This window comes from Plectrocnemia conspersa, unplaced genomic scaffold (genome assembly GCF_051122295.1).
Source record: "Plectrocnemia conspersa isolate PC_06_02 unplaced genomic scaffold, ASM5112229v1 ptg000010l, whole genome shotgun sequence".
In the NCBI taxonomy this organism is placed as follows: Eukaryota; Metazoa; Arthropoda; class Insecta; order Trichoptera; family Polycentropodidae; genus Plectrocnemia; species Plectrocnemia conspersa.
Window position 1 is genome coordinate 6,002,921 of NW_028277174.1, and position 14,928 is coordinate 6,017,848.

Below are 14,928 nucleotides of genomic sequence, written 5' to 3' on the forward strand. Positions count from 1 at the left end.
TTTCTTTGCGCATGTGCTGACATAAAATAGCACGTAGAGCTCCTAATACTATAGTAGAAAAAATGCCACAAATAACACTTCTACTTGGGGGAAATTCTGCTATGAATTGCAAAAACTCATGAGCCTTAAATAATATTTCCAAAACATTACTACATATTTCAATGAATTCTAAGCGTAAGTATTTTATTGTTAGTCGATAATGAACCAGGTCACCCACATGTGACTAATGAAAACATAAATAATCTTTGAATACAACCTCCATTATTCAACCAATGGATAAAAGTGTGTTACAAATATTTAAAAAGTATTACCTACGGACCACATTTAGCCATTAAGTTTGAACTATCGATGGATAGAACGTCAAATCGTTAATGTAATTTTGGCAAAGAGTATGACACTTATAAAGTTCTTAAAAATATTAGTAACACCTGGGGTAAAGTTTTAATATCTACAATGAGTAACGTATTAAATAAGCTCACTTCCAAGTTGGTCCGAGATAGAATGCAAACTGAAGTAATTAACGGTGTTATTAGCGAACTAGTCGAACTGAATCAAGATCGGGATAAATGGATTTCGTTTTCAACAAAGAAGACTTTCACAAGAGCAGCAAGAAAATGACCAACCGAAGTAATTTTTTACCAAATTGATGGATTAATATTAAAAAATGAACGACAAATATTTGCGAAAGTATCGAAAGCAGTGAACGATACTAATTAATTTATAAATTTATGCACAGAGCACAAACATCATATTTTAATAAGTAATTTGTACTTGAATGAAAGTACAATGTTTTTTAAAATAAGATGGTTTGGGGTCTTGATTTAGAAGGAATCTAGAAAGTCGTAATTTGTTTATGGCAAGGTTTTTACGAATTATTCTAATAGCAAATAGTTATACATATTCGAATCGACTGAAAGTACTAGGCATTACTATCTAGTATCTACATCTAGCTAATACTATTACGGTGACCAGATTTTGAAAATATCAAAGGAGGACACTAAAAATTCAAAGGTCATTATTGCTGCGGGAGCTAAAATAAAGGTAATTTCTAAAATTTTGTTCAAAGGGCAATTCTTAAAAATCAAAAACGGTGGCAAAATCTCTTGATGTTGGAATTCAAGTAAATGTCGTATATATAGATTTTGAAAAGGTCTTCGACAAGGTTTGTCATGGGTTATTATTAAAAGAAATCGGCCTCGGTTGCTCGGATGATTTAACTCGGCTATTCTCGAGTTATTTGAGCGATCGTAGACAGTTTGTAATTTATGGTGGCCGATTGTCGAAAGAATATTTTACCCATTCGGGAGTTCCTCAAGGGTCTTCTGCTCTTTATATTATTTATTAATATAACATGAATACGGCAGTTACAAATTCAAGTTTTCTTATGTACGCAGATGATTTAAAATTGTATGAATACATTCGATCTGTTGCGGACTTCTCTCTACAGAAGGATTTAGACTCTATGGAAATGGGCTTCCGTTAACCGTCTGCCCTTTAGTATGGGAAAGTGTCGTACTGTCATTTTCTCGATCCCGTTCGTCATCAATTTAATCCTACGATCTGAGTGGAGGTGGAGGTACTCTCTACAAATACACGACGTGTGTGATAAATTTTCCAATATGATCGGCTATGTTATGAGAAACGCATTTCACTTAGACGATCCATCAGTTATTCGCATCCTCTATGACATCTTAGTTCGTAGCATTCTTGAATCGGGATCTATAATTTGGAGCCCCCGAATAACCAAATACTCTCTTTTAGTCGAAAATGTTCTTAAGATATTTGGTTATTATCCGTTCTTATATCCCAGCGCCTTTCTATTAGGAGGAGCATTGGGATACAATTTACTGAGTTCTCGCAGAAAGTTGTATGTCGCTAAGCATTTCTTCAAACTACTGAAGAGTGCTGTTGACAATTCAGCTTTTCTCAAGGAATTCCAGTTTTGGGTTCCAGAACGTCTTCGAGAATCACGATCGCGTCCTCTTTTAACGGCCGTTGGGGCTAAGAAGTCCACACTCACCGACTAGCCTGTGGCCGTCGTCACCCGGCTTCTTAATACGCTGGCATTACACATTAATCTGTTTAACGTCAGCTACGAGGAACTGGTCCGGTTCGTAGCATATAATTTTAATATTTTATGATTATTTTAATTATAAAAAAAAAATTATATCGAATATATATTGAAATAATAGTTTGGCTGCTGCACTAGTATTTTTATTGAATATTGAAGAAATTACATGTATATTTACTATTTCGTTGCCAGTCGAGATAAACGCACAATAAAAAGGCCCCCTACAATACAATACAATGTATTGTAACCTGTTATCTATGAATATCTAATTTAGTTCATGGCCAAAATAAAATGTGTTTAGTTACGTGTCGGAAGTAGCGACGTCTGAACTCAATGTCCGGTGGTTTTTCGTTTCAACGTTTTTCGTGTCACGTTCAGCGTTCACGTTGTAAAATTGAAGAATGGACGAAGACGTAGAAAAGTTCGTTCCGACCCTGGACGATCAGATCGCGGTATTATCCGAAGCTCTGGAGACTGCTGAAGATTTAGATTCGCAATTGCATTCGACGTACGTGACGTTCGAAAAACTGTTAACGGAATGCGCAGCGACTCGAACGAAACTTAGAGAGCGACGCGTCTACCTCGAAAACAGGATCAAGAGCTGCAAGCGTCAAAGGGACTCTCGGACTTTTTATAGCAGCAGCGGGCGACCTTATTTCAGAGACAAATCTAACTATCCGTGCCCTTACAACGAAGATGCGATACGTCTGCAGCGCTCTCGCATCCCAGATTTTTACAAATTCAGACGCAGCATGCCGTGGACCAATGGCGAAAAAGATAAATTGCTACAATTCATGTTGAAGCTTTCGCGCGAGAAAAAGATCGAAGAAATCACCGCGAAATACAATAGTATATCTCAATACGTTTCCAGCGATCTAAATAAATTTGACGCAGAAACTATCCAAGAGCAGGAGAATTTAAAACATCTTTTGGACGACGTCTACGATGCGCCGTTGGAATCTGTAGCGCTACCTTTGGACAGATTGGACGAATATAACTGGATCGAAATAGCCAATGAATCTCAAGTGAAGCGCAGTGATCGCGAATGTCGCGCCGTATGGAAAGTCGTACTACATCCGTCCATAAATAAAGGTCTCTGGTCCAAAAAGGAAATAAATCGTCTTACAAATTTAGCCAAGGAATACGAAGCTCGTAATTGGGATTATATAGCCGAAAAATTGGGCACCAACCGCTCTCCATATCAATGCTTCATATACTATAAAAATTTCATTTATAAAAGCCTATCGAAAGGAACAAACTGGACTAAAGAAGAGGACGCCTTTTTAGAACACATCATCGAAAATCTCCGAATCGGTGATTATATTCCGTGGGCCAAAGTATCGGCTTATATAGATAAACGTTCCAAGACGCAAGTTTACAATAGATATTTACGACTGAAGGGTAACATCTATAAGAGCGGTTCGTTCGATAAAGAGGAAGACAACGTTATCATAGCCGCCATGAAGTTATACGGCCGCAATACAAGAAAAATAGTGCAGTGTTTGCCCGGAAGATCGATCGCTCAAGTGAGTTACAGAATTGGAATATTAGTCAACGCTAAAACGATCCTTTGGTCGTTATCGGAAGACAGTTACCTTCTTAAATTGATCGGCGACCAACTTCCGGATTATGAAGAGATAAGTAAACATTTCATCGGGAAAAGTCACGCTAACGTCAGACGGCGCTATTTATTATTGACCAGATGGTTGAGGGCCAATCCTTTAAAGACTTTACGCGATTTTCCAAGGCAGGCTACATCGAACCCTTTATCAAATTTAGACACAGCTATGAAACGGCTGAGAAACAGTATCGAAAATAATCCCAAAATAATAAGAACGAATCTGATATTTCGTCGTCCATTGTCAGGAATCGACAGGCAAATATTATCCTATTTTAAAAATCTTCCCGACAAGAACACAATCATCAACCAAAGCGCAAGATTGCCTATGATGGCGGCCGACGTATGCGAGGTTAGAGCCATTTTACAATTACTAGGAGCAAATCTAAACATGAGTAAGGTCGCTTCGTTGCAGTCTCAAGCTCCCGAAATCGCCAACTTAGCCAAGTGTTTGCTGACCGAAAGCAAGACGTTGGACGCGCCTGTTAAAAAAACCGCAATTAAAACTTATTCTAGAAAAAAAGTACCCGACACTGCCTCCGTGGACAATTTGAAGACTAATAAAAGTGTAGATATATGGAAAAATGACGACAAAATTATTAGGTACTATTTACCTCCGTTCAACGATACCATCACGGCTTTGCGATCCCTATCGCTATTCCGATATACAAAGCGTCAGACTCTGAATATGAACTTTACGATCATGCCTTCTTCGAGTTGCGTTTCCCAAAACAATATGTGGACCGGTCGTGTCGCTGCCATGTTTTTTATGACAAACTTACTCGCTACGTTACATCCGTACGTTAAATCCAAGTTGTTTCACGAAGATCAGGCTCAGATATCGTCCAGAACGGTGACGGACGACTTATTGCTGAATCTCAATTTGAATATATACAAAGAAACGGATAAACCTTACCTGGTAGCTTCGAGAAAAAATTATTACAGCAGAAAAAATACATATTCTCTATCAAAGAGAGCATCGCCCAATGAAAAGTGAACCAAGTATTTCTTTTTATAATATAATCTGTCATATAATAAAACAATTTCATAAATATATTTTTTTATTACGCTTAATAACATTTTGACAAATGACCAACTCGCAATTGAAAACAAGAGTATCTCTTTCCCTCCACCGCTGGAGGTAAAGCATAGAATGTTAGCATTGTCTTACGCGTATTACATAAGTGTATAAACATTGCAAAGTAAGATCAATAGCAACATATTAAGAACACATATATTCAACAGAAAACATTATTTTAATCACATGTTTAGTGTGTATTTTATACATACGTATATATATATATATACTATATATAGACCGAAATTAAATACTAATCGGTGATTACAGTTTTCCAAATATTTTCATGAGAGAAACCAACGATTTTAACAACTGTTGACTAACATACGGTGGTGTATAGCTACATTCACACAAACCAGAATCAATATTTGTAGTTTTCACATTGATCAATTTATGAGATTTACAATAAAGAACTATTATTATTATTATAAAATAAAATGTATTCCCTGATTGAGTCACTAGACATAATATTACGTCGGGCACAAAGTTTCTTAGTGATCGGCAAAAGTCGATATCTAAATGAGGTACACGTAACTTTATACCCTGTTGATTGTTTTTTTCTTCGTAACTAACACAATGGAAGTTTTTCTATAACAAGGGACAATTGTTTAGAATGTATTTTTTTAATTAGTGTACAAAACCACCGGTATAAATAAATAAGCTTTCCAATTCAAGCATAGTACGGTTTTAAGTGTCGAAAATCACCATCATTGTGAAATAATGGCACAAATTCTATTAAAAAAATTCAAATTCAATTTGTAAACTATTATTATTTGCCACAGATAGTAATACTGATTTTATTTATTGTAAATTAAGCAAATAAATGATCGCAGAAAACAACTGAATAAATTTTAATTCATTTAAAAAATATTGTACGCCTACGAAATATCTAGAACTATAAATATTTTTTGTAATACATTGTTTTATTGTGCACATACATAACTTAACTTGTGTACGAAAAGAATCAGTTCGTTCTTGTTTTATAAAAAAGTTTTAATTCACACATTGTCGAATTCGATAACATGATGGTAAGTCAAAAAAATCGATAAAAATCAGTGGCGGCTCATAAAGGGGTACTGCATAGATGTTTTCTATAGTATATGCAAGTAATATAACATTTTAAAGAATATAACTACAACACCTCTAACGGAGCCACCGCTGGCAATAATATATTCTTAAAAAGTAAAAATCGCACGTCTCCTTTGCAAAATCTTCATTCCTTAGCTGCTTTCGAGTCGAAAATCAAAACTAATTAACATTACATTTGACTCACCTTCACATTAGGCACATTGTCTATTTTACATCGCGACGATGTCGAAAATAATTTTCGGCACAATAAATTACTTAAAATTATGTATCTATAAAACTTTTACATATCCGAAAAAATCATATTAAAAACATTTTGTCAAGATCAGGATTTTATTCAGTTGTGTAATTGCACCAAACATTTTAAATCGTAAACCTGAGAGTTATACACACTAACACTAATAAAAATGATTAGGACATGGATCAGTTCTAAGCATTCGATAACTCGATACGAACAAAATAATTCATACAAAGACAAATAAAATTTAGCGTAACAATCGTAAAGGACGTAAAACTGTTGTTAGATCAGATTTCAACATATTGTAAATAAAAAAAAATTATTACTAAATGCATATAGTAACAGCAGATCTGCATCGCTGATAAATTTAAATATATTTGTTGTATATATGCGATATGTTTATAATATAATTTGCAATAGCGCATAACCAACTTAGATGCCGACACAAGTTTAGAACTTGATAAGCTAACATGAATATGAAATAACACCGAAGATTTTGGAACATTTACATAAAGTCATCGCGACAAAAATTCAAAAACCCTCAAATCGCACACACGCCATTGTAAAAATTAATAATTACCATAATCCATTATAAAAAAACAACAAAGAACGACATAAAAGTGTGAGTTTTTTATATATATAATATATTTGAAGGGGTGTAACTGATGATTTTAGATGTATATAATATAAAGATATAAGTTATGATAAAGTAAGACAGCGAAAAGATGCTTTAAAGAAAGCTTGAGTCAAACAGCATTTAATTTTCGTCATATTTGAGAATTTAGTAACTAAAGAGGTTTCAGATTAGGAATACTGCATTAAAATTGATCCAGTAGTTCTAGAAAGAGAATTAAGACGATAATCAAAATCAATTAGTAACGGCTCATGAAGATTCCAGTTACAAAATATGCATCTATACATCTATAAGATTTTTGCAGGTATATAACATGAGTCGCTACTGTTCCTTCTATTATTAAAATACGCTTTTTCTACATGCCATAAATGATTTCAACTGCTTATCTAATAATATTAAAAAGTGTTGTACCTTGGGACAGTGCTTATAATTAGTCTGAAAATAATTATTTTTGATTAATTTGTGTTTAGATTTTATACGTTTTAGTAATTGATTATTTAGAAGTTGATTTCTGTAAGGAGATCTTATACCTATCTCACTATTTGTGTACACTAGTGGAACGACCTACATATGGAAACTGTTGATACCGTCAATTCATGCTTTACGAGTCCACTTCACACGCACGTCAGTAACTTGGTCATAGTTGATAAGAGTTTATAATCAGAGACGAAATTTATTAGAAATACACATTTAGTTCTACAAAATTCTTATTGATTAAAATCTGAGGTAGCAGTTGATTGTACCCTAAGCCAAAATTCTCAGATTTTAATCATTAAATATACAAATCATGTTCTTTTTTTTAATATCTCTCCATAACATAACTATAGATCTAAAGAATATAGCAAATGCCATCGATCCAGTATATGCCTAAAATAAGGCGAGAGACTAGCATCTAAAGCTCTCAATAAATCTTGCATATTTAGAATACATTGCAATAAAATCAGCCATGTAAAATGGCGAAGAGCTAAACGATTGTCTCTCAAAAGATGGACGGAAAAGACAAACTTCAATGAGAAAATCTAAGAAGATGCGCTTTCGATCCCAAGGTACACCTTTGTGACACACAATATGCCTAATGTAAAACCCAGTTACACCCCCGCTTACGAAAACAAATCACAATTAAAACGTAGCGTTAAATATGCAGCCGTGGTGGTCATATAAAATAAATCATTCCTTGCTGGTGGTGTCCATGGGACTGGCGGGTTGAGCAAAAAGTGGAATCGGGGGCGAAGCAACTGAAGGCACGGAGGGGGTCGCCGGCGTCGTCGCGTTCGGCGACTGCAGTCCTGGTGTACCGTACGGTTGTGTGGAGGGCGCCGCGGGCTTAATAAACCTATCGCTGGGACGACGAACCTAAAAACGTAGATAATTCATAAGATACCGCTTTCATTGTATATAAACAATTATATTATCGTCATACATTTAAATGTCCGCCCATTTGCGAGTTCAACGGCAGAGACGGTGGATACACGCCGGACAACACAGCGCAACACTGACCTCCCTGAAAGTATTTTTGGATTATTTAACATTCTAAAGCTTCGAGTTGTTCCGTTTAATTACCTGCGAGTGCGTGATGCATCGGGACGAATGATGCAATGGTGAGATCGGTCTTATTGCGCCGGGTGGCGGAGATGAAATTGTTCGGCCTCGAACCTAAATGAAATTAAAGCAATTTTGAATACACTAAAAGTATAATAATCACTGTAGTTAATTTTGATTCATTATGCCACCACAAAAAAGAAAATAAGATATGTCCCTGAATTGTTTATTTAAATCATCCAAATTTGGTATATGAATATTAACACTCAGGCCTTTTCAAAAAAATAATCTCATTTGGAATTAAATCCTATTTTATTGGCAAAAATTTGCTGTATAAAATTGTTCTTACATTCTGTAAGTCTTCGTCCATCTCCAGAGATGATTCACTCTCAGACAGATGCCGACATAAAGCTTCCCTTCGTTCAACCTAAAACATAAATTTAGAATAAGTGTAACAACTCTACTATTTTCCAAATATAATTTCGCAAAGTAGAAAATGCTTATAAACATACCTCAATCTGCAGTTTTCTCTGTAGGCGTTTATTTTCTTCTCTGATTTGCTTTTCCTCCATAGCAAAACGTTGCATTTTTTCTTTAGAATCATTTTCAGAGATAACTAGCTGATTCCTATGAAAGATAAAAATTACGATCAAAATCCATTGACATTATTTTTTTAATACAGTGGAACTCCAAATTTATCAACGACTCGGTCAATTTATTTTTGTAGCAATTCCATTGTATTTTATTCTTACAAAATACTTACCTAAGTCTAACCACTTCAGACCTTAACGTTTGAATATGATTGCTAAGATTAGATGCCGTATCGCCATTGCTAATATCTCTGAAATATTCATAAAAAGAAAACACATTATATCCATATAAAACGCGCAAACTAACCATATAAAGCAAAATACTCACTTAGGAAGTGAAGAATCCGAAACCGGTTGATCTAATCTGATTTGAAGATTCCTTTTTTCATCCTCGAGCTTATCCATTCGTTTCCATAACCTATTAACTAGGGCCTCCTGCTCTTGTTCCAACGTGTTTTCAAGTTCTACCTGCGTTTATTATTACAAAATAAAGATATTAAAAAACTATTCTCTCATAAACTTAAATAATAATAATAACAACATAAACATTCGAACCTTCTCCCTGCGAAGCTGTTCGAGTATCGTCTGTTTCGTGAGAGTTTCAGCTTCTAATTTCTCAATCTTTCTCATCAGCTTGTTTACGAGGCATTCTTGTTCTTGTTCTAGCGTTTGTTCTAAGCGGCATTTCTCTTGTCGCAGCTAAATCATAATTAAAAATAAAAAGTTATATAACTCACACATACAACAAAAATTAATCTCGAGAATACCTGATTTAATTTCCTCGAAAGGTCGTTTGTCAAACATTCTTCTTCGCTTTCATAATGATGCGCTAGCGTCTCCTTCTCCCTTTTTAAAGCTTGTATTTTCTTCAACAGAGTATTGGATATAAACTCTTCTTCTTGTTCGGCTTTCGCTTGCTAAAAAAAATAAAAAACAAATAAATATATTCATCATAATTTTTATTATTTAGCACTTTAAGACTCACGATAAACACGGAAGCCTGCTTCAGTGCTCGGTTTTCTTCTTGTAAAGTTTTAACGCGAATTTTATAAGTATCCAGTTCAACTTTCAATACTCTGAAATGGGAATCGCATTTTAGTCATCGTCGTTTATATAAATAAGTTTGTTTAAGTCGTACTTGTTCTGTTGCTGAAGCGATTCGATTCGCTTTTGCAGCTGATCTCGCGACACTGGACTAGGCGGTAGCATAATGGCTCCGCCTTCCAAAGAGTTGGAGTCACTTTCAGACGCCGAGTCGTTCATCTTTACTGGATCTGTAAATTATAATAAATAGTTGAATAAAGATATGATTGATTGACAATGTTTTCAATATTATAAAATTTATTGAGAGCAAAGTCCCGTAAGAGGATGAAGCTATTTATTTACACAATAAGTGAATTAAAAAGAGCATTATGATAATAAAATAATTATATTGATATATTGATTCAAGGATCAATGAATTGAATATATAAAGAAGAGTGTGAATCAAATTAAAACTATATATATATATTTTTTTATCTTGTAATTTTGCAATCATATTGCAATAAAAATGTATATGATTTCTCGACCCTTTTATCCAAACAGGAAAAAACTTAATGTCAACGTAAAAATCTTTAATTTAGCAAAACATTGATGAACGAAATTTTAAAACATTCAGACAGACCATCGATGATTATTTTTTGTTCAAGCTCATTATATTTCCATTTTGCTTGTTTAGACACTTTTATAGTGTGCAATTTGATATATTGTGATACCCAATCTGTTTTATTCTGTAAATTAAATAAGTACTTTTAAAACGTCAATGGTGCGAATAATGATATCGACTATGGAATGAAGAGCTAGATTTTTATATTGGAATATATATTTGTTAAATACCATGATAATATTACGAGAAAAATTGCATGAACACGTCAAATGAGTAGGCAATGAAATAATTGGTAGAATAAGCAAGAAATGCTTTTGGTGTGGCTATTTTCTGTGCAAAAACTTATTAAAAATTCTAATACACTTTTCAACGAAGAAAGGCATGTAACTATATTTATATTTTTTGTTACATTATTTTATGTACTTACAGTATTGATTACATAATTTGGTATCAATATTGTAAGTAAAACAATGCCCCTAAAATCAGCCGACCGCGTGTCCCGCACGCGGCACACAATTTTTTTTAACTGCAAGTCAATAATAATTTATAATACTCCGATTTCTACTAATAGGCAACAGATAGCAAAGAATAAAGAACATTCTGATTTTCACGCTAGAAAAATATTAGAATAATATTTAATGTAACAGCACTAAAAAATACGATACAAACAAGCTGAAATTAAATATAAGCACAAAATTGCTTCTATTCAAATTTAAATATAAGCACAAAACGCAAAAATACACGTTTCATCCTTTGTTTTTTATTTTCTTTTTCCTTATTCAATTTGTAAAGGGTTTATATTGTTTTCCATTAAATTGAGACCACATTGTAATGTTGTTTTTTTTTGTTTTTCATTATATTTTATTAAAATAACACAATAATTGTAAACATGAAAATGGTTAGAAACCAGTAATATGTATTCTATTTAAAAATATGTTATGTGAAATCAACATTTTATATTTAAAAATAGACCAATGTGGTCAACTCTTTTATTAGATATATTTTAAGACACCTTCTACAATTTTGGACGTTATGGCTAAAAATAAGTTTGCAACAATTCTAGAAATCAGAAGCGATCGAAAAGATTTAAAAAATTTTCTAGCAATACATTTTGAATCCGTTGCAAATTATAAAATCACATACATGAGTAATCCGATTCTACTATACCTTCGCACGGGAGAACATATAATCAGGGCTTTTCTGTAAAAATATGAGACTCGAGGAAGGAAAATATAAAACAATAATGCTTCAAAAAACGTAGAAAATTTTTAATCCTTTTGAGAAGAGTGATTGATCTGTTTTTTCAACTACTCGTAAGCTTTGTTAACCTTCATGACACTAAGCGACGTACATTTGAACTGCAAAATTCTAGTTATTTCAACTATTTGTTAAATATTAATAGATCATAACTGATATTTATTGTAATCTATAAAGATATCTCAAGGAATTGGAACGAGTGAAAAAATATAATTTCACTGAAAAAAACACATTCACTGTAACATTTATACATTGTGCGTAAATAAATAATGATAAGTATGAAAATGTATATATTACTAGATATGAAAAAGTTGAAATCATATTTTTAGTGGTAAAAATATATCATTCCAATACGATTTCACTGAAATGATATATTTAAAAAAAAATTTTCGGGATAGATTTAAGACTATTTTTTTTAGATCTTCTTGAAGGGACAACCTGAGAATTTCTGATTTAGAATCAGGGACCTCATTTTAGCATATTTTTGATATTTATTTACAGCTTCAAATACTTACATTATTTGGATCCAAAAGAATCCAGAATGGAGAGCAAATGGCCGTAAGAAATTTATTAGACAATTGAGTTTAGAATTGTCTAAGCCAAAAAATATACTTACAGTAAAAATAGCAGATAAAGCAATCTTATATGCAATAAATACATTTTTGTCTGTTACTAGTATCGATACAGTTCCCATTAATATTTTAGATGACACAACACTATTCGTTTTCAATCCAGCTCTTCTATGCCAAAGCAAGTAATGTGCCCTTTGTGCAGTCCAATTACACTGCTCATAGACATACTGTAAAGCAATTATTTTGTATGGATTGTCAAAAAACTATAGCGAAAGAACGGATAGTAGTAAAAAATTTTGTGATTTATATTGTAAATATATTTTTACTTAGACAAATTCGATGGCGATAAAATGCTCAAAATGAAAATCTTAATTAATTTTACTGTTATATTAAGTTTTAGTTTATTAATAAGTTATTTAAATAAATTAAAGTGTTTTTCAACCTTAATTTACACAAAAAGGTGCCCACCCAATGTATACTGACGATTTTCTTGATAACTTCTATAGGTTAATTACTCAATTTGAATCTAGGGTTAAAAATATCAAGCACTCACGCTTCATTACTTTATTTATTTTAAACAGTCAATGCACTTGATCACCGTTCAACGCGTGATCAAATGCTCTTACATGTTTACCCTGTGATTAGTCAGTCTTGGTTCTTTGTTCTCTAGTCGTTGTGTTAATTCAGTCCCGATCTCAGCGAATGCGCGAATTATACGTTTTTGTGCATTGACTCTTGAGAAAAAATACATTTATTTAAAAATGTTTTGATTTAATTTTGCTGCAAAGTCGCAAAATTAAAGTCGCAAAAATTCAATTTGAAATGACACAGTAAAATGATTTATAACTGATAAAAACGTTTGTAGGTACGCAACTTCTGGACAACTCGGACTCGTATGTATCCCATTATATAATAAAATATATAATAAAATATGGCAATATATAATAAAATAGGGCAGACGTAGGTTGATCGGGGAGTCCGTCAAAATAAGACGTAAATGAGTAAAACGACGCACAAAATCGACGAACCGAAGCTTCGAAACGACGGGCGGCGAGGGAGCCCGCGAAAAACGGAAAGCACGACAGAGTGACAGCAGCGAAGAAACGAGGCTACGGAAGGAGAACGATGCGAGGCTCACCCTGCGAGCTGTCCATGGCGTAGCAGTGTGGAGGCGCATCCGCCGGCGAGGCGCAAAATTCGTAGGGGGCTGCCAGTGCGGAGCGGGCGGACGCCGAATGGGATCGAACCTTCCTTCGGCGACAGCGACGAGGCCTATGGCGAACACCGGGAGCAGCGGTCGTCAATCGGCGGCGCGCGGCCCGAAGGGTGTTGTCGCTGCGCTGGTCGTTGTTATTTTTTTTAAATGCCTTGTGCCATAAAAACGCCTTTTAAAAATCAAATAAACCTATCGTATATGCAAGTAATTATTTTTCTCAATTAAAAATATCATGTAGCAGGGTAATATCGAACACAGATCAAAATTTTCATAGTTCTTTCTAAGTTACTGACTAGAGCCATTTTATACCGGGTTAGGCGGCTTCCAAAAATATCTTACCGATTTAGGGAGGGGTCAGTAGATTATCAATGACATTTTGTGAAATAGGAGGTGGGTGTAAAAAATTCACGAAATATCTGTAGCATATGTCATTTCATTTCGTAAGTAAAACACTAATTTAGTTTTAAAAAGTTTAATCTTGTATTTGGAACGAAACTATATTGGCTGTGCTAAGGTAGCTTCCATAAATGGTGGCGTAGGTTTAGGAAGGTAGAAGGGTCTTTTAAAAAATACGACATCATGAATTTGAATTTATTCCTAAGGAAGTCTAATATATAAAACAGTTTTCATAAAACAAAAATATAATGTATAATTCACCAAGCTCCAATGTGCCAGCGTGTGATTTTTTTTTAAATATATGCTTATACATATTCATTATTATTATACAGAACTTGTAGAATAAATTATTTCACACAAATATATATATATATATATATATATATATATATATATATATATATATATATATATATATATATATATATATATATATATATATATATATTATACTACCTATGTTTATGCTGCATTTATAAATCAAAATAATTTTCATTTTGTGACGTAGCGTACATTTCACGAAAAACCTGTGACATAATTTATGGAAGCCATCTAAAGTCAAATATGTATTTATTACTCGCATTCTGATAATACCTATCTGACATGTATTTTACCTTTAAATTTTTTTTAATGGTTTAAATTATTTCTCGACTGATTTCAATCTTAATATTTTGTTATTTTTTTATAGTAAAAAGCATGATCAATGTAGTCAAGAAACCTGTGTGTAAAAAAATTGGTATTAATATAGGATATTTATTTATTTACCTCTCTCTCCACAAAAAAATAAAACACACACACGCGATACTTGTATTTTTTAAATATGTCGAAATTAAAAGTTTACTTTGAAATAAAATACATATTTTTTTGAGCGTAGTTCTTTTTTATTATATTATAGATATGCCTACACTTGCGACTACATAAGATTACTGTTCAATCAAGCAGCAAAAATAATTTCAATACAATATAATATGTGCAATATAATGATAAT

General features: G+C 33.2%; 2 protein-coding genes across 3 annotated transcripts; one reads left to right on the top strand and one right to left on the bottom strand.

The window, feature by feature from the left end:
• The first annotated feature begins 2,370 nt into the window (after positions 1-2,370).
• On the top strand, positions 2,371-4,745 carry Pbp95 (proximal sequence element A Pbp95). The gene has a single exon (XM_088195689.1). It carries the CDS (start codon positions 2,473-2,475, stop codon positions 4,684-4,686), a length of 2,214 nt encoding a protein of 737 aa, XP_088051815.1. The 5' UTR covers positions 2,371-2,472; the 3' UTR covers positions 4,687-4,745.
• A 1,422-nt stretch (positions 4,746-6,167) lies between these two features.
• LOC148230474 (coiled-coil domain-containing protein 6) lies at positions 6,168-13,604 on the bottom strand. 2 transcript variants are annotated; one of them, XM_088195691.1, is made up of 12 exons: positions 13,467-13,604; positions 9,993-10,128; positions 9,840-9,930; positions 9,622-9,771; positions 9,410-9,553; positions 9,183-9,322; positions 9,049-9,105; positions 8,777-8,891; positions 8,614-8,691; positions 8,286-8,378; positions 8,146-8,226; positions 6,168-8,078 (listed from the first exon to the last, which is right to left on the bottom strand). In XM_088195691.1, exons 1-12 carry the CDS (start codon positions 13,480-13,482, stop codon positions 7,893-7,895), a joined length of 1,287 nt encoding a protein of 428 aa, XP_088051817.1. In that variant the 5' UTR covers positions 13,483-13,604; the 3' UTR covers positions 6,168-7,892. The 2 variants fall into 2 exon arrangements, with proteins under 2 accessions (XP_088051817.1, XP_088051816.1); XM_088195690.1 differs by having other exon boundaries at positions 9,028-9,105.
• Positions 13,605-14,928: the final 1,324 nt, after the last annotated feature.